Raw genomic sequence first — 25,876 nt, 5'->3', positions numbered from 1 at the left:
GAACAATATAAGAACACCATAACCACACGGAAAAATGAGAAAAAACATACAAAATATCAAACTAACAAAACAACGAAAATAAAAAGAACCTCATGAAACTTCCGCGCGTAGCGCGGATCAATTGCTAGTACTGAATAAAAAAGAGACAAGAGAGAATTTTTACTTCTTCTATAATTGAGGTTTTTAAATTGTATTGGTGTGTTTACAATATTCATCGATCTATTTATAGAGATAAAAAGAGAAGTTACAATGATTGCATAGTGACAATGAGTTCCACAAATTTACGTAATATTTATCACATGCACGCATCCTTTTGTGACTTTGCGAGTTTCTCCTATTTTTTACTTTCGTAACAAAAATGAAATTTTTTGATAAATATATTAGAAATTTTTTTAAAAGAGACATATTCACAAATTCACATCATACTTGTGAGTTAACTATTTGTTTATTTTAAGCAAAGGTTAATCTTCTTTGATTTATTAAGGTTAACCAAAGTATAATTACTTAGTAAAATAATTAAAAATATATGCCAAAATGTTCTTGATTTAATCTGATTTCATTATTGTATAGTTCAAAGAAGGCCAATAATTTGATAAAACCAATCTGAATGCCAAAGCTTTTTGTTATTAAGGCCAAGAAAAAAAAACATCAAAGAGAAGAGAGAGACTTCTCTCTTGGTTTCATGTATTGACACAAATGGATTTTTCCGACCATGTTGCTGACAGTGAAATGCTTAGACAAAAAGAACAAAACTAGAAGAAGGCTCAGTGTTTGGAATCTTCTTCTTCGCAGAACTTGGAGTACTTGTCTGAATCCATCAGTTTCTTCACTTCCCCTGCATCACTAAGCTCCACTTTCATGATCCATCCTTCTTCATATGGGCTCGAGTTCACCTGTCAATCCAACATAACAGAGAATCTCACCACTTAAAATGCTTTTACTACGTACATCAACGGAATCAAGAATCAACGAAGGTCACTCAAGATTCAAGAAACGAATTTATACTTAGCCTTAGCCATATGCATTCCAAGTTTAAATCGAATCTGATAATAATGCTAACGAGGAAAGTAGAAAAGAACTCACCAAAGCAGGGGACTCGGAAAGGTCCTTATTGACTTGAAGGACCTTACCGGAGATAGGTGAATTGATATCACTAGTAGCTTTGACGCTTTCGACAGCTCCAAAACTCTCACCTTGTGACACAGAACGTCCCACATCAGGCAACTTTACATAGACAACATCTCCTAAATGTTCTTGAGCGTGATCCGTTATACCAACCGTCGCTTTATTCCCTTCAATCTTCACCCATTCATGTGAATCCGCGTATTTCAGATCCTTCAATACCACTATTTACACCAGAAATATAAAACTAACACTCAGCAGGAATATTTTAACACACTTCTTCAAGATCAGATAATCCGATCAAATCAATAAAGGCACACAATCAAAACCGATAAAAAAAGAAAAGAGAGATCGGGAGTCATCACCGGAAGAAAACGCTCGATGGGACACGGAGATCCTGAGATGAGAAGCAATCCTAGAAGAAGCCAACATCAATCTCAAAGCCATTTTTTAAAAAACTTTTGGTTTCGTCGGCTGGTGAAATGGTGTACAAAGAGCTGATACACAAATACTGAGAGTGCAGTCACAGAACCGGTGATTAGTAATATTCTATTATTCGACAAAAAGGGGTTGGTGGAATTGCTTTTTGGCTTATAAAACATTATTATAGTGCATTGGTACTAATGATAATGAAAGTAAAATTTAACATGTACTACTAAGTTTGTGAACATAGGGGCAAAACTCTAAAATTAATTTAGTTTAAGGCGGAGATGCATAAGCTTGTTGTAGTTAGAGGGTTGTTGTCGCCATAATTATTATCCTATCCCTTAATTAATTGACAAGTTCTTAAACAGCAGGGTACTAAATTGTGTTGAGTTATATATACTTCATCTAGATTCTCACTTCTTTCTTTTATTCAAAAACATTAACGTGTGTATCATAATCGAATTGACACAGTCAAAGGAAAAATATGTCAACCAACATTTTTATGATTCATAAATGAGATTCTTTGTTTCTAAGATCAAGTCATTGAGATGTCAAATCTCTCAACCGATCAAAAGGAGAAAAGTTGAGATATTCCGATCAGATAAATATTTTCGAGGTATAATGAGTAAGTGGAGAGAAATTGTTACTTATGGAATGTGCGTAAATAGGATCAATGGAGAGCCAAAAGACCATTGTAGGCATTTTGTTGCCGGCGGGGAGGAAGGAACGCCTGAGGCTTTCTTATGTGGTGGCTGCGGTTGCCATGTATGCTTCCATTGGAAATATGTTAAAAAGGTTGGTCCACCGATCACATATTTGTTAACTTGATTGTAGATAATTTTGGACTTTACAATAAGATTTTGTAGATCTTAAATCTTCTTAAAATCACTTTACAGTACTATGAATTAGGAATAGATTGGATCAATATATTTTTTGGTTTAATCAAACTTGCACCGAACTGATTGATCATATGATGTACTTACAAGCCCGATTCCAACTTAGTGCAAAGAGAGCAAAGTCACATGATCCACAAATTTGATAATGTGCTAACACGTTGAATACTTGGACAGGAGATTGATATGTCAACTGCGATAGTAAAATACGGAAAATGTTTGAAAAACCATATGGCTCACATGGGAGGTCGTTGCTCACTAGATGGTTGCGGCGAATTCATGGCAGCCGGCGTAGAAGGTACCCCAGAGGCTCTATCTTGTTCCGCATGTGGCTGCCACCGCAGTTTTCACGATAAAGATTACTTGTAGTAGCTTAAAAATTACCTCACCACCAGTTTTCTTCTAAGAGTATTTTATCTTTCTAAAAGTGTAACTAACTCCCAAATCATTTGTATCATTCAAATTTTTTTGACTTTTGAATTATTCATCAGTTCCCTCAAATATATTAAGCCCATTATATTTAAAATTCTGCAAGCCCATAGTATTTCAAATTTGTAAGCCCATAACAAAAAGCCCAAATACCGTAGGCAAAGCAGCTTCCGGCAAGTGTTGTTGTTGATTTGAAACTCTCCGACAGTGTCGTCGATTGCATCCTCTCTCCCTCCAAATTTCACTTCCTAATTCACATTTCGTGCTGCCACAGAGAGAATAGGGTTAGGGTTTGTTTTTGAAGAAATCTCTCGAGATGGCTAGAGCGAGGAGCCTAAGCAGAAGCTATAGTCCCCGTCCTCGTCACAGGTCACCACCGCGCGACCGTAAAACCACCTACGACGATAATCGCCACCGTGAACGCTTGTCATCTCGCGACCACGAATCTTCTGATCCTTCTGGTTTGCTTATCCGTAATCTCCCTCTCGATGCTAGGTCTCCTCTCTCTCTATTGTTCATCGACATGTGTGTGGATTTTAAATGATATTGTTTCATCGGCTCAAATTTCTGAAATGTTAACTCGTTTTTTTTGTTTTTCAGACCGAACGATCTTAGGGATTCGTTTGAGCGGTTTGGTCCGCTCAAAGACATATACCTGCCGAGGAATTATTATACTGGGTATGTTTCAACCTTTGTCTCTAATTGTAATCAGTAGATGCTTATAGTTAATTTTCAAATACTTATTTCTTTGAACAATGTAAACGGATTCTGAGAATTCACATTACAAAGGATGATGTTCATAACCTTATGGCTATAGATAAAACTAGTTTTAATTGGGAATTGTTGGTGTTTCTCAAGTAAGTGGTGTTGTTTGAGCAGGTGCTTTTAACTTTGATTTTGATGATGTTTTGTGGTTTTAGGGAGCCGAGAGGGTTTGGATTTGTTAAGTACCGTTATGCTGAAGATGCTGCTGAGGCGATGAAGCGAATGAATCACAAAGTTATTGGTGGGCGTGAGATAACCATTGTTTTTGCTGAGGAGAACCGTAAAACTCCACAAGAAATGCGTACAACTAACCATTCTAGGTAGAAGCTCTGTTTTTTTTCTTTTCTTGTAGCTATATCAATTTTTTCCCCTGTAAATGTGAATGCGTCACTGCGTTGTACGTAGTTACTTACAACTTCTATTTGGTTTAATATAGTGGTCGACATGGGGACTACAAGAGGACTTCACACAGATCACCAAGGCGCAGATATCGTTGTAAGTAGCTTCTTGACCTGCTTTTAACTTTTCTTTATATGTCTCAGGACGACTGCTGTTTATCGTTAGATAAATACCTGACCAGTCCTTTTTCGTTTATCAGCTCATTCACGTTCGCGTTCTCCTCCAAGGCGAGATTCAAGGTTTGATTCTCATCTATTACACGTTTATTATTATGTGTGCTCACTTTCTGTCTGATAAGATCTCTCTTGTTTTTGGAACTCGTTAATGTGAAAATGTGAATGCAAATGGCGCTCATTCCTAGTCACTTGTTTTGTCTGCTAGTTGTGTGTGGATGATACAATGAGAGGGCACAAACTAGTGACATATAAGTTGATAAGTCTTGTAGAAACATGTTTATCTTGGATGTTTTCCTCTTAAAACCTTAACCTGGATAGTTATTTCACCAAATATCATCTTCATCACTCACCAGTTTTGGTTAGCTGAAGCTTGGATACCACTTGGTCAACTGGTTATCTATAATTTGACCAAGAGATTTTGTACGTACTATCCATACTGAATTGAGCTTGACTTCTGTTTTGTTTTGCGTATGTCATTTTGTCATCCAGTCAAATAATGAATGAATAGTCTTTTATTGGCCAAAGAAAGAATGATATTTGGAGAGATGGGGCCATTCAATATTGTGGACAGTAGAGAAGGTTCACAAGATTGAATTGGAGAAATGGGATATTTGGAGTGTTTTTGGCCCATAAGAGATCTCTCAAGTTATCGATCTTATCTTCCAGAAATGTGTTGAAGGTTGACGTTAGATAAAGAAGCAGTGTCTAATCAGTTATAGTGTGAGAAGGAACAAAAGCCATATGAAGAACATTAGTAGTATGTTTGCATTCTTCGTGTATTCTCTGATTAGGAAAGATTAGTTTTCTCTGTATGTAAGAGATTATAATCCTTCTTTTCTTTGGCAGACACAGTAAAGGAAGAGAAGATGACTTGTACTCTCCTCAAAGGTCAAGATCTATTTCTCGTTCTCCTTTGCCCCGCAAGGAGAAGAAAGACAAGTCTTATAATGTGTCCCAAAGCCCAAGGAGAAACCGTAGAAGTCGTGGCGAGGAGAGGGTGCTTACTCCAATAAGGTCTCGTAGTCTGTCAAGGTCCCGTTCTCGATCCTTGAGGTAAAGAAATAGCTGCATTTATGTATAATCAAGATGCCTCTCTGGTCCTAGGACTAGAGCCAGCATCATTGCAATCTGTTTATCTCTAATAACATGTGTGATGACGTTATGGTGTTTCTTTGCAGTCGTTGATAAATAACAAGAAGTGGGCTTCTATGATGGTCTTCTGGCTTTGAAGAAGACAGCTTTCTTATTAGTGAAACACTGAAACACTAGAATTTTAAGTTTTATGTGTTTCACTACCTTTTTGCTATTTTCTTTGTTTGCTTGTTTCGTTCTTATATAACACAGCTCAATTTCATTTGTAAAGAAGTCTTCAATATGAAAGTACTTTGCCTTTCTCTGTGTAAGTTGATCAATAGGCGTCTTAATAATCCACAAGCCTAATTACCAAGATAACTGCATTACTTTCCAACAATCATTCTGTGCTGATTGATTAAAGAACCATTGAACAACGAAATTGAGTCATTCGGTTGTCTTTGAGAAGTCGCTACAAAAGCATTTGAGAGAAAAAAATGGGATGACAACAAACAAGAGAGAGTGAGTAAAAGCTCGTTCAAAAATGAACACCTTTGCTTTATTAGAAGATACAAATTAAAAACATAACAAGAGACCTTGTTGTGATTCTCATTTCAAGGGACAAACTTTCTCGAAGGCTTCTTGCTCTTTCCTACACAGATCAAACTCGTTTGTGTAGTAATACATACACCCAACATAATCATCCATCTCCTTTTGGCACTTCTGGTGAAGATCCTTCAGCCTGCAAAGTCCATATTAAAACCAAAATTAACGCTTCACAGAAGAAACCATATAAGTCTGAATATGGACTTAGCATCATAATCTAAGGTCCCAGTGGTGCAGATTGATGGTCACTATGCTTGATGGGTTCAAAAAAGTTTTATGGTTCTCAACGATAAAGCTATGTTTTAGACCAACATTCCAACGGAAGCAAATGGTTTCTTCATCGCTTTTAATTAAGGAAAACCATGACAAGCTGTGAACAGAAGTGTCGTATGATCTGTCTCTACTTGGCCAACATTAGAGAGCGATATACTAAATAGCCCATTGTGAAATTCAGAAAATACATGGCATGCTGCATAAATTACACACAATTCAAGCATATCACAATGCCGAGCATGCCTGGCATGTATAGCTCTTCTAAACTCTAAAATCGTATACAAAACACACATTGATTTTATCGGGTTCAAAACTACCTGAGCTCTATGAAAAAGTATTTTTAAAAATTGATGGATGATATCATCAATGACCCTTTAACCTCCATAATGATCCCATCATCCCATGCTCGTGGCTAAAGGATAACTAAACCATGTTGGAAAGAGATTCCACAAAACTGTAAATCACATACTTATGCTCAATCAATTAGTTTACAGTGTTGATGAATAGAACTAATCCAATCCCTACAGGTCTTAATTTCGTGAAGTTTCGAAGCTTACCCTCTATGACTAGAGAACACTATAAATCTAACCATTTGATCACTCAATCACAATCTTCAGTCAAAATAAACGTAAGGCTACCTAATCACAATCAACAAACAAAGAAAGCCAAAAAAAAAAAAAAGAGAGAGCGCTGAGAGAAAACGTACAAGCCAAGAACGCAGCGAGTGACATCACGACCTTTGTCGAGGCACTTCTCGGGGTTAGGATCATTCTTCTTGCATTTGAGGAAAGCAACGTTCTCAGGCATACATCGCATACCTATATGCTTCGCTGACGCCGTCAACACCGCAGAAGTAGGGATCGGGTTCCCCGTCGCGTCCACCGCACTCGACATGGCTCAACAAAAAAAAATTCGAAATCCCTAAACAAAAATCCGAAATGCAGAAACCAAAATTAAATCCAATCTAATCGCAATCCCGAGAAGAAAAAAAAAAAATCAGAATCAGAATCAAACAACAAGCTAAAGAGGATTAAAATGAGCAGAGAAAGAACATTGTCATACCTTTTCAACGGATCGATTTGGATCTTCTTCTTCTCCACTGAGTACAATCGGAATACGAGCGAGCGAGCGAGCGAGCGTGAGAGAGAGAAGACAAAACCAGGTGAGTAGCTGAAACAACAATGGGCCACAATGGGCCTAGTTAGAGCCTAATAAAGTAATGGGCCGAGAATAAAACTATCTTTCATCGTCAGAAAGACTGAAAGAGTGTTCCTAATTTTTCACTCCCGTTTCATCTCTCTGCCGTCGTATCGTATCGCCGCCGCTGGTCGCCTTCTTTCATCGGTAAGTTTCCCGATGCTTCACCTCTATATTTGATCATCTGTGAGTTTTGATGTTTCATTTTGTGATTAGCGCAAAGCTTTCTTGCACCATTTCTTCGATTTGATTGAATGATCTAAGGCCTTTGAAAAAACAACGTCTTTGCATCTTTTTAGTTAGTTCACCGGAACATCTCGAATGCTATTGTGGGATAAATCAATTTTGGTCATTTTGCTTTGAAAATCTGGAAAAAAAACAAATGTATAAATTTTGAAAAGGTTTGGTCTTGGTTTTTTTTAGGTCGCATGATGTAAATATTGAATTGAGATTGTGATCGTTAATGATGGAACTCATCTATGGTTGTAGAGTGTTTTGAAGTGAAGAAAAAAATGGGAGACAAGAGGAAGAAGACGTTCATGTTCATCCGTCTTGTGTCAGCTGCTGGAACTGGGTTCTTTTATGTGAAGAGGAAGAGTACTAAGGGACTTCTTGAGAAGCTCGAATTCCGTAAGTACGATCCTAGAGTCAACCGTCATGTCCTCTTCACTGAGCAGAAGATGAAGTGACAGGGATTAAAAACTCTACATTCCAATACTAGTAGTTACTTCTTATCAGATCAAAGAACTTGTCAGGTTGAGTTTTGAGGTTTAGACTTTGTAAGTTTCATGTTTTCATTTACTGTCTCAGGGTTTATTAAAAAAGCAAAAGACTCTTATCATCAAAATCTTGCTGTCAAAGAATGACTAATTGACACNGGCTCAACAAAAAAAAATTCGAAATCCCTAAACAAAAATCCGAAATGCAGAAACCAAAATTAAATCCAATCTAATCGCAATCCCGAGAAGAAAAAAAAAAAATCAGAATCAGAATCAAACAACAAGCTAAAGAGGATTAAAATGAGCAGAGAAAGAACATTGTCATACCTTTTCAACGGATCGATTTGGATCTTCTTCTTCTCCACTGAGTACAATCGGAATACGAGCGAGCGAGCGAGCGAGCGTGAGAGAGAGAAGACAAAACCAGGTGAGTAGCTGAAACAACAATGGGCCACAATGGGCCTAGTTAGAGCCTAATAAAGTAATGGGCCGAGAATAAAACTATCTTTCATCGTCAGAAAGACTGAAAGAGTGTTCCTAATTTTTCACTCCCGTTTCATCTCTCTGCCGTCGTATCGTATCGCCGCCGCTGGTCGCCTTCTTTCATCGGTAAGTTTCCCGATGCTTCACCTCTATATTTGATCATCTGTGAGTTTTGATGTTTCATTTTGTGATTAGCGCAAAGCTTTCTTGCACCATTTCTTCGATTTGATTGAATGATCTAAGGCCTTTGAAAAAACAACGTCTTTGCATCTTTTTAGTTAGTTCACCGGAACATCTCGAATGCTATTGTGGGATAAATCAATTTTGGTCATTTTGCTTTGAAAATCTGGAAAAAAAACAAATGTATAAATTTTGAAAAGGTTTGGTCTTGGTTTTTTTTAGGTCGCATGATGTAAATATTGAATTGAGATTGTGATCGTTAATGATGGAACTCATCTATGGTTGTAGAGTGTTTTGAAGTGAAGAAAAAAATGGGAGACAAGAGGAAGAAGACGTTCATGTTCATCCGTCTTGTGTCAGCTGCTGGAACTGGGTTCTTTTATGTGAAGAGGAAGAGTACTAAGGGACTTCTTGAGAAGCTCGAATTCCGTAAGTACGATCCTAGAGTCAACCGTCATGTCCTCTTCACTGAGCAGAAGATGAAGTGACAGGGATTAAAAACTCTACATTCCAATACTAGTAGTTACTTCTTATCAGATCAAAGAACTTGTCAGGTTGAGTTTTGAGGTTTAGACTTTGTAAGTTTCATGTTTTCATTTACTGTCTCAGGGTTTATTAAAAAAGCAAAAGACTCTTATCATCAAAATCTTGCTGTCAAAGAATGACTAATTGACACAAACTATATAGAATAACTTATATAAATTAAATCATCATATCTATGTTATTATATATCACATCAAAGAATTCGAATCAAATGAATCTTCAAGGTACAGGTGAGAGACACTTTTTTGCTGCTAGGACTCGAATGGTGAGTTTTTCTAGAGTGTCTTTGGAGTGTCTAATGAGTTGTTTTAAGAATGACAAATTGACACAAATTAGAGCGTCTTGGTATTTCAAAGAGTTGTTTCAAGACACCAGGCTTGTGTTTGTATCGAGTACACTCATGATCCAAACGTAGCGCAAGCTTCTTGAGTGTTGCTGAGTTCTCCAGAAAGTATCTAACCAGTTTCAGTTCAGTTGCTTTCCGCGTGATCGGGCTTTCGATGTCAACAGATTCAAGGGACGATACCAAACAACGAGGTAACACAGCCGGCGGAGGTCCAGATTTCTCTGCCTCTATACTATAAGGAAACAGTTCCTGCAATAAATAAATAAATAAAAAATCGACAAAAGTCCAAACCATAAATCAGTAATTTTTATATACAAAAAAAACCAGTAATTCTTTAAGAACTCAAGTTAAAAAAGTTGCAAAGTTTAAACAAAATCATCACCATGGTAAGGTATTTCAGATTTGGGCAGCTTTCAAGAATTGATGGCACCAATTTCGGAGTGGCCTCTGAGGGCATAGAAACGCGCAAACGGGACATGTCATGAAATTTGGGTAATGGGTTGAAGTCCCTATTAATTTGGATGCACTGCCAAACAAACAAAAAAAAAGAAGAAAAAATAAGCAAGTAAGAGACTAACATAAAGAGAGATATATGGAGTGACTAAAATATGATGTAAACTGTGTATAAATATTATACCCAAAGAGTACCCCATGCGATGGTCATCTCCACAGCACATGAAAAATTGTTGAAAAAATTATGGACGATATCCCTATGCCGCCACAAGTTATCAGTAGAATCAAAGGTCACATCAATATCAACCTTGATGGAAGCACCCATATTGGTTATTTTGCAGTTTCTGCAATGGCATCCATTGAGACTCAGATATTTGAGTCTAGGAGCATCGATCACAACTGCTTCTCCGTATGGAACGTTACTAGTCAAACCAAAAAGTGTTAGAGATAAGATCTTTAATGACTTTGAATAGACGCGAATGTCTCCTACATCATCAGTTGTCCAGTTTAATATTATTACTAGTTCTTCAAGAACCGGAGAGCATGAGACTAGCATTACTACAGCGTCATTTGTGGGAAACTGAACATGCTCTAAGTGCATAATCTTGAGACATGGTAAGGAAAGAGACTCGAAATCATTCAACCGAACCATATGGAGCCTTATGGATACCAATGCCTCACACACAGAAAGGGTTAATGGTATTTTCTGTATCCGATACATGCGATTCACAACTTCGAAACGTTGAATCTTGTGCTTCAGAACTCGACTAAGACAAGGCTCAAACACAGAATCCTTAAAGCCAAGGACATGTCTCTCAACGTTTAAGTTGAATTCAGACAAGTTTGATCCGTTGTGGAACTTATCGAGAAAACTCACACATGTATCGTAATTTGGGAAGTCAGAGATGTTCAACTCTAATCTAGGAACCCGTAGCCAAAAATATCTCCATCTAGAAGACAAAACACTTGTCCTAACAACATCCTTAAGCGTAAGCGAGTCAAGTATCAGGCATAGCAACTCTTCAGGTAATGAGCTTATCCTGTCTTCCCCACTTAATCTATCAACTCCGCCTTCCATAGATTTTTGTTGTTGGTTCAAGTCTATCGATTTTATAAACCCTAAGCAATTTCTCAGAATTTAACTATAGAATTCCGAACCAATCCTAACCCTTAGTTTGATCGTTTACACTAAACGTAGCAGTGTTACGTAGATCAGAAAGAATCAAAAGGAAACACGAACAACAAGAGTCTTATGTATACAGGGTTCAGCGACGGATCTTTTGTTAATTAGGTACTAATTTACCGGCGATCGTAAATTTTGTCGGAGAGACTACTAGCGACAGACGCCACAGACCTAGCAAATTTACTGCGTGCTAAGTAAATAATAAAAGATTAGTATTTGTCTCTTTGCATATAGAGGTTTATACAAATATGTACATTTAAAAACTAATAATAATAAAGTTGGGTTTCGAAAGTTAACCATTAACAAGATTTTGACATGTGTCAAGTTATCAATCTTAGATTTTGACATGTGTAAAAATTAGTATTTAATAGAAAAAATATTAATAATGTAAAAAAATAATTATCAAAAATTACATAATTTATAAAAACATACAAAGTTTTTTTTTAAAATAATTATAAGGAGATTATATATATAGATATATTTCATAAAATTCGAAATTATAATATTATTTACTTATTTTTATTTTTAAGTTATTAAAATACAAATAAATAGAAAAATCTTATTATATAAAGTTGGATTTTGAAAGTTAGTCATTAACAAGATTTTGACATGTGTCAAGTTATCAATCTTAGATTTTGGCATGTGTAAAAATTATTATTTAATAGGAAAAATTTGATGTTTAAAAAATATTAATAATGTAAAAAGATAATTATCAAAAATTACAGAATTTATAAAAACATACAAAAATTTTTAAAAATAATTATAAGGAGATTATATATATAGATATATTTCATAAAATTTGAAATTATAATATTATTTACTTATTTTTAATTTTAAGTTATTAAAATACAAATAAATAGAAAAATCTTATTATATAAACTTGGGTTTTGAAAGTTAGTCATTAACAAGATTTTGACATGTGTCAAGTTATCAATCTTAGATTTTGACATGTGTAAAAATTATTATTTAATAGGAGAAATTTGATGTTTTAAAAAATATTAATAATGTAAAAAGATAATTATCAAAAATTACAGAATATATAAAAACATACAAAGTTTTTTTTTTAAATAATTATAAGGAGATTATATATATAAATATATTTCATAAAATTCGAAATTATAATATTATTTACTTATTTTTAATTTTTAAGTTATTAAAATACAAATAAATAAAAAAAGGGATTAGGAAAAATATACAATTAATTATTAATTGTCGGAACTGTGCAACTGAGGAAAAAACACATGAAAAAATAAATTGTTGATTTGTAGGGTCGGTAAACAAGTTTTTAAAGCCTCCCAGAAACAAACCTGCTATCGAATATGGGCGGGTCCATGGGCTGGGAATAGATGTAGGGACCACTTAGATAGGTGGGCCTATGAATTGAAAGTGGACATGGGCTCACTAAGCAAGGTGGTGGTTGAGCCGTTACAGAGACATGGGCTACATCATGGTGTGTCAAAGACACTTCCACGAATACACTAAGAAATTTAACATTAGTTACTATCAAAAGATTTTGTGACGTTAGAAGAAGGTTTTTACTTCCCACTGGTTGTCTGAGGTTCGGAACAAGCCATTTTGAGATAGCAAGAAGACGTGAACATGTTCTCTCCACACAGGAGGAGGGCAGAGCCGAGGTTCTCTCTATGGTGGAAAAGGTTGGACACAAGGTTATCTCCCCAAGGGAGGAATGTGAAGGAGATTGTACGCAAGGTTATCTCTCAAAGGGAGGAAGGCGGAGCCAAGGTTCTCTCCATGGTGGAAGAGATTGGACGCAATGTTTTCTCCATAACGGATAACGGCGGAGCAAAGATTTTCTCTATAGTGGCCATACATTATTATGATGATACAACATTGATTAGTATATTATGTAATATAATTTTTATTCAAAATATTTTTTGAGTCAACAATTTCAGTAGTTAAAAAAACTATGCAAAAGTGAAAGTAAAATAGTTAGCTTAATGTGTTCATATAGACATTTTCTAGGTGGTGATAAAGAATATATTTGTAACATAGAGTATATAGAGATAATCTTTATATTGACCTTAAAAAAAAATAAAAAAAATAATACAAACTGCATTGTGTAATCGCATCTCATCTATTTGGGTGTGAGATCTCTTAATTATCATCATCATTAAGAAGACACTTACAGTATTTGTAAGGAATTATGTAATGTAGAGTCATCGATCCATGCATTAATTATCTTTTGCTTTAATCATTCTTGTTTATCGATGCTTATTTATACCCTAGGCTATTTAAGAAGCAGAATTTACAACTAATGATCAACCGTCAACGTACGTAACTTTGGAAATGGATGTTTTTTTGGTAATATCTTGTCTCTAATTTGAAGTTTCCTGGAAAGCTTTGTAGGCCAAGAAGACTCTCTCAAATTGCATTGTTTGTTTGTTGGTGGTGGTCTTCATTCCATAGTAAAAGTTTCATTCAGGTTTAGACTCTAGAGTGTTTTAAAGTGAAGAAAAAAATGGGGGACAAGAGGAAGAAGACGTTCATGTTCATTCGTCTTGTCTCAGCTGATGGAACTGGGTTCTTCTATGTCAAGAGGAATAGTACCAAGGGACTTCTTGAGAAGCTCGAGTTCCATAAGTACGATCCTCGAGTCAATCGTCATGTCTTCTTCACTTAGCAGAAGATGAAGTGACAGGGAAAAAAAACTCTACATTCCAATAGTAGTTTTACATCTTATCAAATCAAATAACTTGTCAGGTTAAGTCTTGAGGTTTAAGACTTTGTAAGTTTCATGTTTTCATTACTGTCTCAGGGTTTATAAAAAGCAGAAGACTCTATCATCAAAATCTTGCTGTCAAAGAATGACTAATTGATACAATAACTTATATAAATCATCATATCTATGTTATTATATAACATCAACGAATTCGAATCAAATGAATCTTCAAGTAAGGTGAGAGACACTTTTTTTTGCTGCTAGGACTCGGAATTTTCTATTTCGAAAGTGGTGAGTTTTTCTAGAGCGTCTTGAAATATTCAAAGAGCTGTTTCAAGAATGACAAATTGACACAAACTAGAACGTCTTGGTATTTCAAAGAGTTGTTTCAAGACACCAGGCTCGTGTTTCATCCTTCCTCCAGACTCATGTTTCAAATGTAGCGCAAGATTCTTAATTGTTGATGAGTTTTCCAGAAAGTATCTAACTAGTTTCAGTTCAGTTGCTCTCTCCGTGATCCAGCATTTGATGCCAACGCATTCAAGGGACGAATTCATACAACAAGGTAACAGAACCGGAGGTGTAGTTTCCTCTGCCAGTATACTACCAGGAAACAGTTTCTGCAATTAAAAAAAGAAATCGACAAAAGTTCAAACCATAAATCAGTAAATTTTATATACAAAAAACAAAAAAAAAACTTCTTTAAGAACTTAAGTTATAAAGTTGCAAAGTTTAAACAAAGTCATCACCACGGTAAGGTATTTCAGATTTGGGCAGCATTCAAGAAAGAATGGCACCAGTTTCGGAGAGGCTTCTGGGCGTATAGTAACGCACAAACGGGACATGTCATGAAATTTGGGTAAGTCCCTGTTAATTTGGATGCACTGCCAAACAACCAAAAAAAGAAGAAAAAATAAGCAAGTAAGAGACTAACATAAAGAGAGATATATGAAGTGACTAAAATATGATGTAAATTGTGTATAAATATTATACCCTAAGAGAATTCCATGAGATGGTCATCTCCCCAGCACATGAAAAATTGTTGAAAAAATTATGGACGATATTCCTTTGCCAATCAGTAGAATCAAAGGTCACATCAATATCAACCTTGATGGAAGCACCCATATTGGTTATTTTGCAGTTTCTGCAATTGCATCCATTGAGACTCAGATATTTGAGTCTAGGAGCATCGATCACAACTGCTTCTCCGTATGAAATGTTACTAATAAAACCAAAAAGTTTTAGAGATAAGCTCTTTAATGACTTCGAATTGACGCGAATGTCTCCTACAGCATCAGTTGTCTTGTTTGATGTTATTACTAGTTCTTCAAGAACCGGAGAGCATGAGACTAGCATTACTACAGCGTCATTGGTGGGAAACTGAACATACTCTAAGGGCATCATTAGTGGCAATTTTTCTCAGGGATACTCTTAATAAAAAATTAAAAAATAATAATAAAGAGAGACAACAGTTGAGAAACACTTCGCAGAGTAACCAGAGAATCGTTTCTCTTGCCACGTGTTAACTTATTATTAGTCAATTTTTTTTTCCAGATTTTTTATTTAAATATATAATAATATTAAAACAAAACTAATTAAAATACATTATACAGAGAAACGAGGTGTGGTTTCTCCGATGCTGATGGTCTAAGTGCATAATCTTGAGACATGGTAAGGAAAGAGACTCGAAATCATTCAATCGAACCATATAGAGCCTTATGCATACCAATGCCTCACACACAGAAAGGGTTAATGGTATCAAATACATGCCATTCACAAATTCGAAACGTTGAATCTTGTGCTTAAGAAATCGACTAAGACACGGCTCAAGCACAGATTCCTTAAAGCCAAGGACATGTGTCTCAACGTTTAACTTGAATTCAGACAAGTTTGATCCGTTATGGAACTTATCGAGAAAACTCACACATGTATCCTGATTTGGGAAGTCAGAGATGTTCAACTCTAACCTAGAAACCCGTAGCCAAACATTTCTCCATCTAGAAGACAAAACACTTGTCCTAACAACATCCTTAAGCGTAAGCGAGTCAAGTATCAGGCATAGTAACTCTTCAGGTAATGAGCTTATCCTGTCTTCCCCACTTGATATACCAACTCCGCCTTCCATAGATTTTTGTTTTTGGTTGAAGTCTATCGATTTTATAAACCCTAAGCAATTTCTCAGGATTTAACTATAGAATTCCGAACCAAAAAGGAAACACGTATAACAATGATCAGTCTTATATGAATACAGGGTTCAGCGACGGAGCTTTTGTTAGGTACTAATTTACTGGCGATCGTAAATTTCGTCGGAGAGATTACTAGCGACAGACGCTACAGACCTAGCAATTTTACTGCGTGTAAGTAATAACAATAAAAGATTAGTATTGTCACTTTGCATATAGAGATTTATCAAATATGTACATTATATATATATATATATATAAATAAATATTAGGTTGTATAATTTATGGTTTTATTTCATAAAATAATGTTAGTAAATTAGAAAAAAAAAAATTAATTTGGTATTTGATGTTCTCGTAAGCTCCGACTCTTTTTTTTTTTTTTTTTTTTTTTTTTTTTTNTCTAGGCAAATATTTTTAGTCCAATCCAAATCTATTACAAATGTGCTATTTGGACTCAGACGGGGTCAACCTAATTGATAACCATTGATACTCTCTCTTCTTTTCTTCTTTGTGTGTTGGTAAGTGATAGTGTGAGGACATAATTTCCTCGTACAAACTTTGACAATTAAAAAAAAAAACAAATTTAATTGTGTGGATGGCATATAACTTAATCTTTATAAGCTTTAGACCTCAAAATATATATATATATATATATACACTACAAGAAAACAGGCGGTTAGCGACTACACTATTAGTCGGTTTGTAGTCGCATAAACTGTGTTTACGACCAAATAGCGACTAACTCAAGCAGTCGGAGATCGATAGTCGCTAATTTATTTAGTCGTATTTATAGTCGCCTTTTAGCGACTACGGTACGACCATATAATGTAGTCGTTATATGGTCATTAAGTAGTCGTAATATAGTCGTTAAAATACGACTATATTACGACTATAGTGTGATTAATTAGTAACTGAGTGTTTATAGTCGCTATATAGTCACTTACCGTAGTGACTATTTAGAAACTACATTACGACTATTTGGCCACTGATTTTGATTTCAGAATCTGTATGTTACGACTATTTAGCCACTGCTGTTGATTTCATTATTTGAAAGTTTCATATACTAATTTCCCATTATCCTCTTCTTTTCATTCCCATTATCCTCTTCTTTTCATTCTTGTATACCAATTTTAATTGAGAGATTCGAATTAAGAAAGACAATTCGAATTAAGAAAGACATAATATCGAAATATTGAAATACACTACATGTTCAAGTTACAGAAATCAAAAGAGGATGAGATAGAGTTCATACAAAAGTGGCAATGAGTTCATACAAAAGAGCGAGAGACAGAGTTCATCCGAGTAGAGTGAGATAGAGTTCATCCAAAAAGAGTTAAGACATAGAAGAAACCTATGAAGCAGCGGTTGATGGAGTTGGAGTTGGATCATCTTGGAGAAGAGGTTCTGTGGTTGTCTGTTTCCTTGCAACGAAATTCTCAAACCGCGGATCACATTCCCTCAGAAAATCCTCGACGACTGATAAATGGTCAATCTTGTCCTTCTGGGCAGCAATAACTTTGGATTGCTCAGCTTGGGCAGCAATAAGTTTGGATTGCTCAGCTTCACGCACAGCTGTTTCTGCATCATGCCTCCGCAGTTGAGCAGCCTGTTCTTCTATCATGCGTTGAGAGATACAAACTGGATTGTGTGAAACGCATCTCATCTATTTGGGTGCTTACAGTATTTGTAAGGAAGCTGTAATGTATAGAATCAAAAGCTTTGATCATTCTTGTTTTATCGATGCTTAATTTTAGCCTAGGCTATTTAAGAAGCAGAATTTTACAATGATCAACCAATTGTTTTTGGTTATATCGTGTCTCTCTACTTTGAAGTTTCCTAGAGAAAGCTTTGTTTGCCAAGAAGAAGACTGTCTCACATTGCATTGTTTGTTTCATTCCATAATAAAAGTTTGGTTTGACTAATTTTTTTGTTTAGTTAAAATTACCGAAAAAAAAAAAAAAAAGTAATTTCCCATTGAGTTAAGTTTGACTGATTTTTACCTTTTTACTTTTTTTTTTTTTCTTAATAGAATTCAATGGAAAGAGCAGTAAATGCTAGATTCTCTGAAGAAGCATGCACACACACACACACTTCAATCTTTACCAGAAAATAAACGACAAAATTTTTCTTAAATCCCTTTTCTAAGATTTGCTTCTTCTCCCCCTTGGCTCTGAATCTATTTTGGAGTTCGATCAAACTTGGGTTTCGATTATAATAATGGAAGGATCTTCAATTCAACCACCCCCCAGAACTTGTGTTCCCGCTAATGGTTCTTCATCGTCATCTTCTCCTCCTCCTCCTACTTCTTCTTCTCAGGTATTCGAAATTTTGAGTTTTTATTGGGTTTTGATTGTATTTGTGTATTTTGCTGAATCGCTATTTAAAAAACCCTATCTTGGCTCTTGGGGTTTTACATTTTCTTAGCTCAACTTGTTTCGTTTCGTTTGTGGTTAGGATGAGATTGGTTTCTTCAAAACTTATGCTTCATTGTAGAATTGTTAGAAAAGGTTCTGTATTGTACCAGTCTTGAGAGATTTTTTTAATCACCAGGTTAAAGAACAAGAATCTCCTACTGAAGGTGATGATGGTGTCTCCAGATCTCAACCAAGTACTGGAAGCCAATTGGATGTTGCAATCCAAATACCACCAAAAGGAGCTATGCCCACTTTAGGAATCTTGCGTAATTTGAGTCTTAAAAGGAAATCTTCTCTACCAAACTATGAGAGAAGACTGTTACTAAGTCCTAATGTTTCAGAAACCAGCAGTGAAAAGCCTCTTGTTGCTAGTTCCATCACTTCGCCTTATTGGAAAAGGTGTTTGTCACTTCCTTCTACTAATGCTGCTAGATTGTCAATGGCTGCATCTACTCCTCCTGTTTCAGCTGTGGTTGTTCATAGTGAACAACTTAAATCTAATGTGAGTTCTTTACCTGTAGTGTGTTGAAGGATTTGAAATGTTTGTTTTTCTTTTCAAGAATGTAAAGATTGGAGTTTGTTTGGTGCAGAAAGATAGTGTTCATGCACCAGTTTCAAGATCCTTGTCCATGCCCGGGAGAAACAAAGTCATTGTACGAGCTGTTTCTTTTGACGACAGCAAGAATCACATTTCGAACGAAGCAAGTGGCGGTATGTTCTATTGAGCTCATTTTTGTTTTCTTTTGGTGGTTGCTTTATGAATTTATGGGAAGGCTGAGTGTTGGATAATGACACGAGGAATAGATTGTGTCACTATAGAAGCTTTATCAGTTCCAAATACTTCCAATTTTCTTTTGATTAGTGGACCGGCAAGTTCACATTCTTATGTTTCTTTCTTTCGTCTGTTTTCACTGGCAGATCAAATCACTCCGGTTCCCGCTGAAGAAACAGAAGAAGAAATCCCTGAAGAAGAAGCTGTTTGCAGGATTTGTCTTGATGTGTGTGAAGAAGGTAACACACTGAAAATGGAATGCAGTTGCAAAGGTGACCTCAGACTCGTTCACGAACATTGTGCCATTAAGTGGTTTAGTACAAAGGGAACGCGAATGTGCGATGTTTGCAGACAAGAAGTCCGAAACTTACCAGTGATTTTACTTCGTGTCCCAACAATTAATCAACTCACCAATAGACGGGAACTCACTCAGCAGAGTTCGCATCCACAAACCATAAGGTAAATCAGATGCTTTAAGATTTTATTTGTTTTCCTTGAATCAATCTAACAATTGAGGATCGAATAAGTGGTGCAGTGTCGGGCAAGAGTTTGTAGTACTTGTACTCATTAGCACCGTCTGCTACTTCTTCTTCCTTGAACATTTACTGGTAATGCTTCCTTTTTCTTACCCTGAGTATTCAAAAACACAGACTTTTAGGTATATCATTACAGAGATCCTATCTTTCATCACAAAGATCGTACCTTTCATTTCAAAGATCTTACCTTTCATTACGAAAACAACATAACATGGAACTGTTTGTTCTGTAGATTCGTGACTTGAAGTCACAGGCAATCTTTGTAGCAGCGCCATTTTCATTCACCTTTGCTCTCTTAGCCTCAACTTTTGCCGTCATCCTCGGTATGATACTACTCCCTATAGAAAATTTCCAAATATTTTCTATTCGTCTCCTAATAGAACAGGCTAACACAAATATATACTGTTGATTGTTACCTCCGGACTCACAGCGATCAGAGAATACATATGGACATACGCCGCTCTCGAGTTTGCATTAGTGGCCTTACTTGTTCATCTGTTATATGCTACAGTAAGTAATACTAAAACCATATGTTTTAAGCAAAATTCTTAAACCTCCCTATTGAAACAAATTACTCATGGAAAGATCTCTTTTTTTTTCCAGCTTGAGGTGCCGGTTATCTATGCAATGCTTTTCGCGGGGATTATGGGTTTCGGGATGGCAATGGGATTAAACTTGTTGTGCATTTGTTATTCCTCTCATCGTGTGCGGTTTCCGCAGAATCCAAACTTGGTGTAAAGAAAGTGTCTTCCTTTCTTTAATTTCTTCTATTCTTAAAGATAGTTGGATATTGAAGGGCACATTGCTGAATAGATAGATTGGTTTCACCTGAAACATTGAGACCTGTATATCTTTGTAATAGGAGACTGTATCATATGACTTTGTCGTACTTTTGTATGTGAAGATACATCTAATAGAATTTTACTTTGTACTTTTGTATGTGAAGATACATTTTTTGTGAATGAGGAGATCAGATTTTACTTCTTTTTGAATGTCTCTTGGTTCAAAAATCTTTCGAGATTGGCTTGTGAGAAGTGTTTCTTACCAGATATCTTTAAACTGTTCAAAAAAAAATGGGGCGTTCCGAGAATCGAACTCGGGACCTCTCGCACCCAAAGCGAGAATCATACCACTAGACCAAACGCCCTTATTGCTTCATAGTAGCATTAAACGAATATATATCTTCACTGTCCCTGACGCGTTTTCCATCAGCCTAAACGAGAAAGAACGAAAGTTGAGAGAGAAGTCAACAGACATTAATGCTGTATTTTACACAAACTGATGAAACAAAAGCAAGAGGCACAAATATGTGAAAAGGGGGTTTTCAACATAATGTTCCACAGTTTTAAGTTGACTAAAACTGGAATTAGACACATGTTTTGGATGGATATTAAAGTCTGAATCTGGAACTGAAGACTACGACTACACATTTCGACAAAATGTAAAAGCCATTACTACCAAGTACCAACTACTAACAAAGAAATAAACCTTCCTACGAGAATTAGTCTAAGATCTGCGCAAGTGAAGGGGCAACGCACTTGGATCGAGCTCAAGATAGCCTCTAAGAGTACCATCTCTCTCTCCAGTTAAGCGGAATGCAGGAACACAATGAGAGAATCTCAACAATTCACACCTCGGGATCTTCTTCTTCACATCGATGCCTCCTTCCAGTTTTTCCTTGAATACCGAAATTAATCCATCCACCCGTTCCAACATCATAACCTCTATGTTGCTCTCATTCTCATCAAGAACTTCAACAACCTCGTATTCACACTTCTTCAAGCTTGCGGCCTTGATTGTCACACTCCAGTTCTTGTACAATGCCCAAATCTCGCCGGTCTTGGGGAGGACAATGTACTCGTCTTTCCTGAAATGATGTTGTTCTGCCTTAATCTGCTGTGAAAAACCAGTCACTTCAGTGAGTGTCTCGTCCCGGCCTTCCTTCAAAATAAAATTCCCGCAACTGACTGGCATTTGTTTGTCTCGCCAGTGTGCAACGTTCTCAAGAAGTGGTTTTGGCTCTAGCAGGCTGATCTGCAATTTGAATACCGGCCTCCATACTATGTGCTGAATCTTGGCGTAACACTTGGGCAAGTCATTCTCTTTTCTGTTCAATGACCATATCTGGCCAGGTGCAAACTTCCCCTCTAATCTATCAGCGCTGAAGTTGTGGAACTGAAAATTAGGAATGACCATACAGTCTGGCTCAGATGAAGGCGGAGAGCAATGTACTTGGTTAGACTTGGCAGCTTGTCGTAAGACAGGGACAGGTTCTTCTTCAATCTTATGTGGTACTGCAGCTGTATCGAGCTCATAGGAACCAACGGGAACTCCATCTCGTTCTTTGCCAGTCAATTTGGTTGAAGGAACTCTGTGGGAGAATCTAAGCAACTCATGAGGAGAAATCTTAAATGTGTATGATCCACCACCACCACCCGGTGCAACTCGACAAAAGACACTTGCAAAGCCTTTTATTTTACGCAAGAACGCAACCTCTATTGCAACGCCTTCAACGTATTCTGACAGAATCTCAACAAACTCATACTCATACTCATGCTCATGGGAAGAACGCGGGTTACCAGAAGACCAATTGATGTTCCAGTTCTTGAAGAGAGCCCATGTTTCTCCTACTCTTGGGTATACCATGACACTATCATTCCTGCTTCCTATTCTGCAGTGAATCAGATGAGAGAACGATGGAGTTTCACTTGTGTCCATTTTGTCACCAAGTTTGAACTTACCAACAGAGATGGGCAAGTTTTTGCGAACCCACTCTATTGCTTTCTCATCATCTGGTGTAGCCTCTAGCCATTGTATTCTGAGCATGAAACTAGGTTTCCTTATGACTTTTTTGATGATGGCATAGAAACGAGGCATTCGACCCATGTCATCATACATTGCCCATGTCTGACCAGCTTTGAAACACATCACTTCCCTCGACAGCTCAAAGTTAGTGAAATCAGGATCTTCACACTCAAAAATCTCTGCATCTGATGCACTCCCTGAACTTGAATCCTTTGCTACATTACAGGCATCAGAAACACGAGAGCTTCCCACTTGGTCTTCTTTTATCTTCTTCTTCCTGTTTATACCGTTTGGTAAGGTTTCTGTAGGCCGTTGGTTCTCAGGTGACTTCTTTCTGACATCAGACTCCTCAGCACTTTCTGCATCCTCTTCTTTATCGCTCTTATTCTCTTTATATGAAACCTGCTGCTTGTTACGGACTGACCTCCGTGAATGCTGTCCATCGGTAGACCCTGAATTTTGTCCACCAGCTGGACCTTCGTTGCACTCAATGCTACTCTCACTGCAAGAGCTGTCACTGGATTGGACCATCTTCTTCCTCTTTCTCTTTCCATTGGTGTTCTCAGCAGAAGTACCCGAGTTTTTTGCTGTAGCATTCTCTTTACTTGAGGAAACCTTGGCAGAGTTCTCCGGCTGCTTCTCCGGTGCCTTGGTTGCCTCTTGAGTTGGAGCCTTGCTCTTTTGGAAAGATGCAAAAGTCGTCTGAACTGGTGGACCAGGGAACGTTTCTTGAAAAGCAGTGAATTGCTTACTGCAACACAAACAACTCATTAGTTTGTCGAGAAATTCCCTCTGTAATTCATACTTCCTGCTACAAAAGGGGCACGAGGTACAAAAGGTCGAGCTAGCATCAAACCCAGTTGGTTGAGGTTGAGCTTGAGGTGGTTTTTTCTGGTGTTCAGGCATCTTCCTAGTTGCTGTGGCATTATTAACATTGGTCTGGAAAACACGCTGAGTGGGAAAAGGTCTGGCCTGGGCTTGTTGGGGTTGAAACGAAGGTGCTGGTGCAGGCCTTCTGAAAACGGGTTTTCGTCTCATGTCATGAATCTTCCTACTAGTTTTGTCCAAAAGAAGCGTCTGAGCTTGCCCGATGATCTTGAAAGCAGATTCAGCACCAGGGAATTTGTTTTTGTCAGGATGGAGATTAAGGGCGAGATTCTTAAACTGTTTCTTGATGGTTATGTTATCTGCACTTTGCTCGACTTGAAGAATCTTGTACCAATCAGTCTCATCCCCAGATTTCTCCAATGCTGCACAATGCACATCGCACACCATAATCATTCGAGAAACTACACTCTCAAGAGTTGCATCCATCTTCTGAGCCTTTATTGCAATTCTACGAGCAGTTGTGAAATCTGACTTGCTCATGTAAGTTTCTGCTAGTTCTTTGGCTCGAAGAGCCTCATCTTTGTTACTCATACTTCAAAAAACAACCCAGATTTCAAAATCTAGTCTCTTGCTAAAACCCTACATACACAAATTCGAATTCAGCACTGTAAGAACATAAAAAAAAAAAAACTAAAAAAAATGAAACAGACAAAACAAAGTTTTCCAACAAAAAAACACGAACACGTTCAATTCAGACATGAGGAACACAACGAATTTTTCCGAGACGAAGGTGAAATAATGAGCATTTGACAAAACCAAAGACTACATTATAGAGAAGACTAAACGATTTCAGGTATCAAAACGACAACTGAAGAGTGAGAGAATAACACAGAGTGAGAGAGAGAGAGAAAGACTCACCGGACCGGAGTATGGAGAAAGGGAGAGAGAGAGATAGGGCACCGTCAGAGCTCACGTCGGATGCCCAACTGCCTCTTTGACTGAAATCTGTCGTCGTCTTCGTTTGTGGGGGAACACCTCACAGTTTATATGCTTCTTTGGTTTTACTGTAATTTTTAGCAATTTTAAGGTCATTATAACTTTTTATTCTTCTATATTTGCGTAAAAGCCCCTCAAATATAGCTAATTTACTACTAATTTGTGAATAAAAGGATAATTTGGTAATTTTCTTTACACTGAAAAAGACTTTTATATCCAATTTTGGATATAAATGTCATTTTCTAATAAAAGTTTGATGTTGTAGTTTTAGGGTTTTGAGTAAAATTCTGATTTATATATATATAAAAAATTGAAATAAATTTATTTTAAAATATTTTAGAACAAAAATATTTAACATCTACAAGAAACACTTTATAAATTAACAATGTCGAGACCGTGAAAATCTATTCAGTTATCGATAAAATAATAATTATTAATTCATAGAGAGAATTTGTTAATTTAAATATTTTTTTGTTTCAAAATTAGTTTAAAATAAGATTTAATTAATATTTTATTAAATCAGTTACAAAAAAAACAAGAATAATAATGTCTTGAAGAGGACACCAGAATAATAATTATATTTTTTGTTGAAATAAACTCTAACAAAAATTAACATAGATTTAAGAAAAAATAACAAGGATTAAAGAACTCAATATCTTTTACATTGCTTAGAGACATTATTATCCAAAATCTCAAAACTCAATAATATGTCAATATAAAAATAATTAATTAAATCCTTGTATCTTTTCTTTTGGTCAAACATCCTTGTATCTATAATATGCAAGTTAAATTAATATTTAAAGAAATGTTACAATTATTTTGGCAAAAATTGTGAGTAAGTGTCCAGATTATGTACATCATCGGTCATTAATTTTGCATTGTTAAATGATTTGAAAACATTCGTTTGATCTTTGATCAGCTTAACCAAGATATGTATGTAAAGGGAAAACAATGTATGGTTGATTGTAGAGTCAATTTCAAACTATTTTGTCAATTAAACCATAGGTAATCTAGACTTCTAATTATGTAGATGAATGCTTATTCCATATTAATTTGTTCACCTTAGTCTATTTCGTCACCACTACTCAATGTAATTTTTTTTAGTAGTGTTCTTCACTTAGTTTAATTTCTGTGTGTTTGAGATCAAAATTCAAATCAACATGTATTTTCTCTCCAACATCTACAACACCAACTCTACAAGTTCTAAACGAAGAGTTTGAGTTTAGTTCTTAATGGCTTATGTTTTTAAATTTCATACTTTCCAAAATTCAGTTTCATAAGCATGAACTTGAACTTGCAATTTTTTAAGTTTTATAGTACTTTGTATTAGTTTTACCTGGGATTTGAAAGAATTTTACAATAAATCATATGACTTACCTTTTTTTTTTTTTTTTTTTT

General features: G+C 36.2%; 11 protein-coding genes and 1 non-coding gene across 14 annotated transcripts; 6 read left to right on the top strand and 6 right to left on the bottom strand.

Annotated features, from left to right (window-relative positions):
- LOC104770223 (glycine cleavage system H protein 2, mitochondrial-like) lies at positions 605 to 1,682 on the bottom strand. Its single transcript, XM_010494615.2, has 3 exons — positions 1,488 to 1,682; positions 1,084 to 1,346; positions 605 to 893 (listed from the first exon to the last, which is right to left on the bottom strand). Exons 1-3 carry the CDS (start codon positions 1,567 to 1,569, stop codon positions 765 to 767), a joined length of 474 nt encoding a protein of 157 aa, XP_010492917.1. The 5' UTR covers positions 1,570 to 1,682; the 3' UTR covers positions 605 to 764.
- LOC104770221 (serine/arginine-rich SC35-like splicing factor SCL28) lies at positions 3,079 to 5,870 on the top strand. Its single transcript, XM_010494612.2, has 7 exons — positions 3,079 to 3,365; positions 3,471 to 3,548; positions 3,791 to 3,955; positions 4,072 to 4,130; positions 4,234 to 4,273; positions 5,057 to 5,263; positions 5,389 to 5,870. The coding sequence occupies exons 1-7, from the start codon at positions 3,187 to 3,189 to the stop codon at positions 5,393 to 5,395; spliced, it is 735 nt and encodes a 244-aa protein (XP_010492914.1). The 5' UTR covers positions 3,079 to 3,186; the 3' UTR covers positions 5,396 to 5,870.
- Positions 5,697 to 7,317, bottom strand: LOC104770222 (NADH dehydrogenase [ubiquinone] 1 alpha subcomplex subunit 8-B). Its single transcript, XM_010494613.2, has 3 exons — positions 7,223 to 7,317; positions 6,867 to 7,081; positions 5,697 to 6,023 (listed from the first exon to the last, which is right to left on the bottom strand). Exons 2-3 carry the CDS (start codon positions 7,052 to 7,054, stop codon positions 5,891 to 5,893), a joined length of 321 nt encoding a protein of 106 aa, XP_010492915.1. The 5' UTR covers positions 7,055 to 7,081; positions 7,223 to 7,317; the 3' UTR covers positions 5,697 to 5,890.
- On the top strand, positions 7,406 to 8,161 carry LOC109131107 (50S ribosomal protein L33-like). 2 transcript variants are annotated; one of them, XR_002036795.1, is made up of 2 exons: positions 7,406 to 7,504; positions 7,847 to 8,161. XR_002036795.1 is itself a non-coding variant. In XM_019241621.1 (2 exons), the coding sequence occupies exon 2, from the start codon at positions 7,837 to 7,839 to the stop codon at positions 8,044 to 8,046; it is 210 nt and encodes a 69-aa protein (XP_019097166.1). In that variant the 5' UTR covers positions 7,420 to 7,504; positions 7,781 to 7,836; the 3' UTR covers positions 8,047 to 8,161. The 2 variants fall into 2 exon arrangements, 1 of the variants encoding a protein (XP_019097166.1); XM_019241621.1 differs by having other exon boundaries at positions 7,420 to 7,504; positions 7,781 to 8,161.
- On the top strand, positions 8,587 to 9,449 carry LOC104770220 (50S ribosomal protein L33-like). 2 transcript variants are annotated; one of them, XR_764503.2, is made up of 2 exons: positions 8,587 to 8,685; positions 9,028 to 9,449. XR_764503.2 is itself a non-coding variant. In XM_019242085.1 (2 exons), exon 2 carries the CDS (start codon positions 9,018 to 9,020, stop codon positions 9,225 to 9,227), a length of 210 nt encoding a protein of 69 aa, XP_019097630.1. In that variant the 5' UTR covers positions 8,601 to 8,685; positions 8,962 to 9,017; the 3' UTR covers positions 9,228 to 9,418. The 2 variants fall into 2 exon arrangements, 1 of the variants encoding a protein (XP_019097630.1); XM_019242085.1 differs by having other exon boundaries at positions 8,601 to 8,685; positions 8,962 to 9,418.
- Positions 9,578 to 11,159, bottom strand: LOC104772362 (F-box/FBD/LRR-repeat protein At5g18770-like). Its single transcript, XM_019241833.1, has 3 exons — positions 10,266 to 11,159; positions 10,011 to 10,154; positions 9,578 to 9,877 (listed from the first exon to the last, which is right to left on the bottom strand). The coding sequence occupies exons 1-3, from the start codon at positions 11,157 to 11,159 to the stop codon at positions 9,578 to 9,580; spliced, it is 1,338 nt and encodes a 445-aa protein (XP_019097378.1).
- On the top strand, positions 13,744 to 13,905 carry LOC109131353 (50S ribosomal protein L33-like). The gene has a single exon (XM_019242234.1). The coding sequence runs from the start codon at positions 13,744 to 13,746 to the stop codon at positions 13,903 to 13,905; it is 162 nt and encodes a 53-aa protein (XP_019097779.1).
- LOC104772361 (FBD-associated F-box protein At5g18780-like) lies at positions 14,265 to 16,069 on the bottom strand. The gene is made up of 2 exons (XM_010496988.1): positions 15,671 to 16,069; positions 14,265 to 14,564 (listed from the first exon to the last, which is right to left on the bottom strand). Exons 1-2 carry the CDS (start codon positions 16,067 to 16,069, stop codon positions 14,265 to 14,267), a joined length of 699 nt encoding a protein of 232 aa, XP_010495290.1.
- Positions 18,201 to 20,835, top strand: LOC104770219. The gene is made up of 8 exons (XM_010494611.2): positions 18,201 to 18,443; positions 18,678 to 19,043; positions 19,132 to 19,252; positions 19,460 to 19,772; positions 19,849 to 19,921; positions 20,082 to 20,172; positions 20,280 to 20,359; positions 20,453 to 20,835. Exons 1-8 carry the CDS (start codon positions 18,345 to 18,347, stop codon positions 20,585 to 20,587), a joined length of 1,278 nt encoding a protein of 425 aa, XP_010492913.1. The 5' UTR covers positions 18,201 to 18,344; the 3' UTR covers positions 20,588 to 20,835.
- TRNAP-UGG lies at positions 20,925 to 20,996 on the bottom strand. The gene has a single exon. It is a non-coding gene; the product is annotated as a tRNA-Pro (tRNA).
- On the bottom strand, positions 21,227 to 24,518 carry LOC104770218. Its single transcript, XM_010494610.2, has 2 exons — positions 24,401 to 24,518; positions 21,227 to 24,121 (listed from the first exon to the last, which is right to left on the bottom strand). The coding sequence occupies exon 2, from the start codon at positions 24,071 to 24,073 to the stop codon at positions 21,356 to 21,358; it is 2,718 nt and encodes a 905-aa protein (XP_010492912.1). The 5' UTR covers positions 24,074 to 24,121; positions 24,401 to 24,518; the 3' UTR covers positions 21,227 to 21,355.
- Positions 24,412 to 24,559, top strand: LOC109131161. Its single transcript, XM_019241832.1, is given in 2 exon segments — positions 24,412 to 24,459; positions 24,461 to 24,559. Coding segments are annotated over 2 exon segments (147 nt in total).

This window comes from Camelina sativa, chromosome 20 (genome assembly GCF_000633955.1).
Source record: "Camelina sativa cultivar DH55 chromosome 20, Cs, whole genome shotgun sequence".
Taxonomy (NCBI): Eukaryota; Viridiplantae; Streptophyta; class Magnoliopsida; order Brassicales; family Brassicaceae; genus Camelina; species Camelina sativa.
Note: the sequence above shows the minus strand (reverse complement) of the source record. Positions and strands in the feature narration are given on the sequence as shown.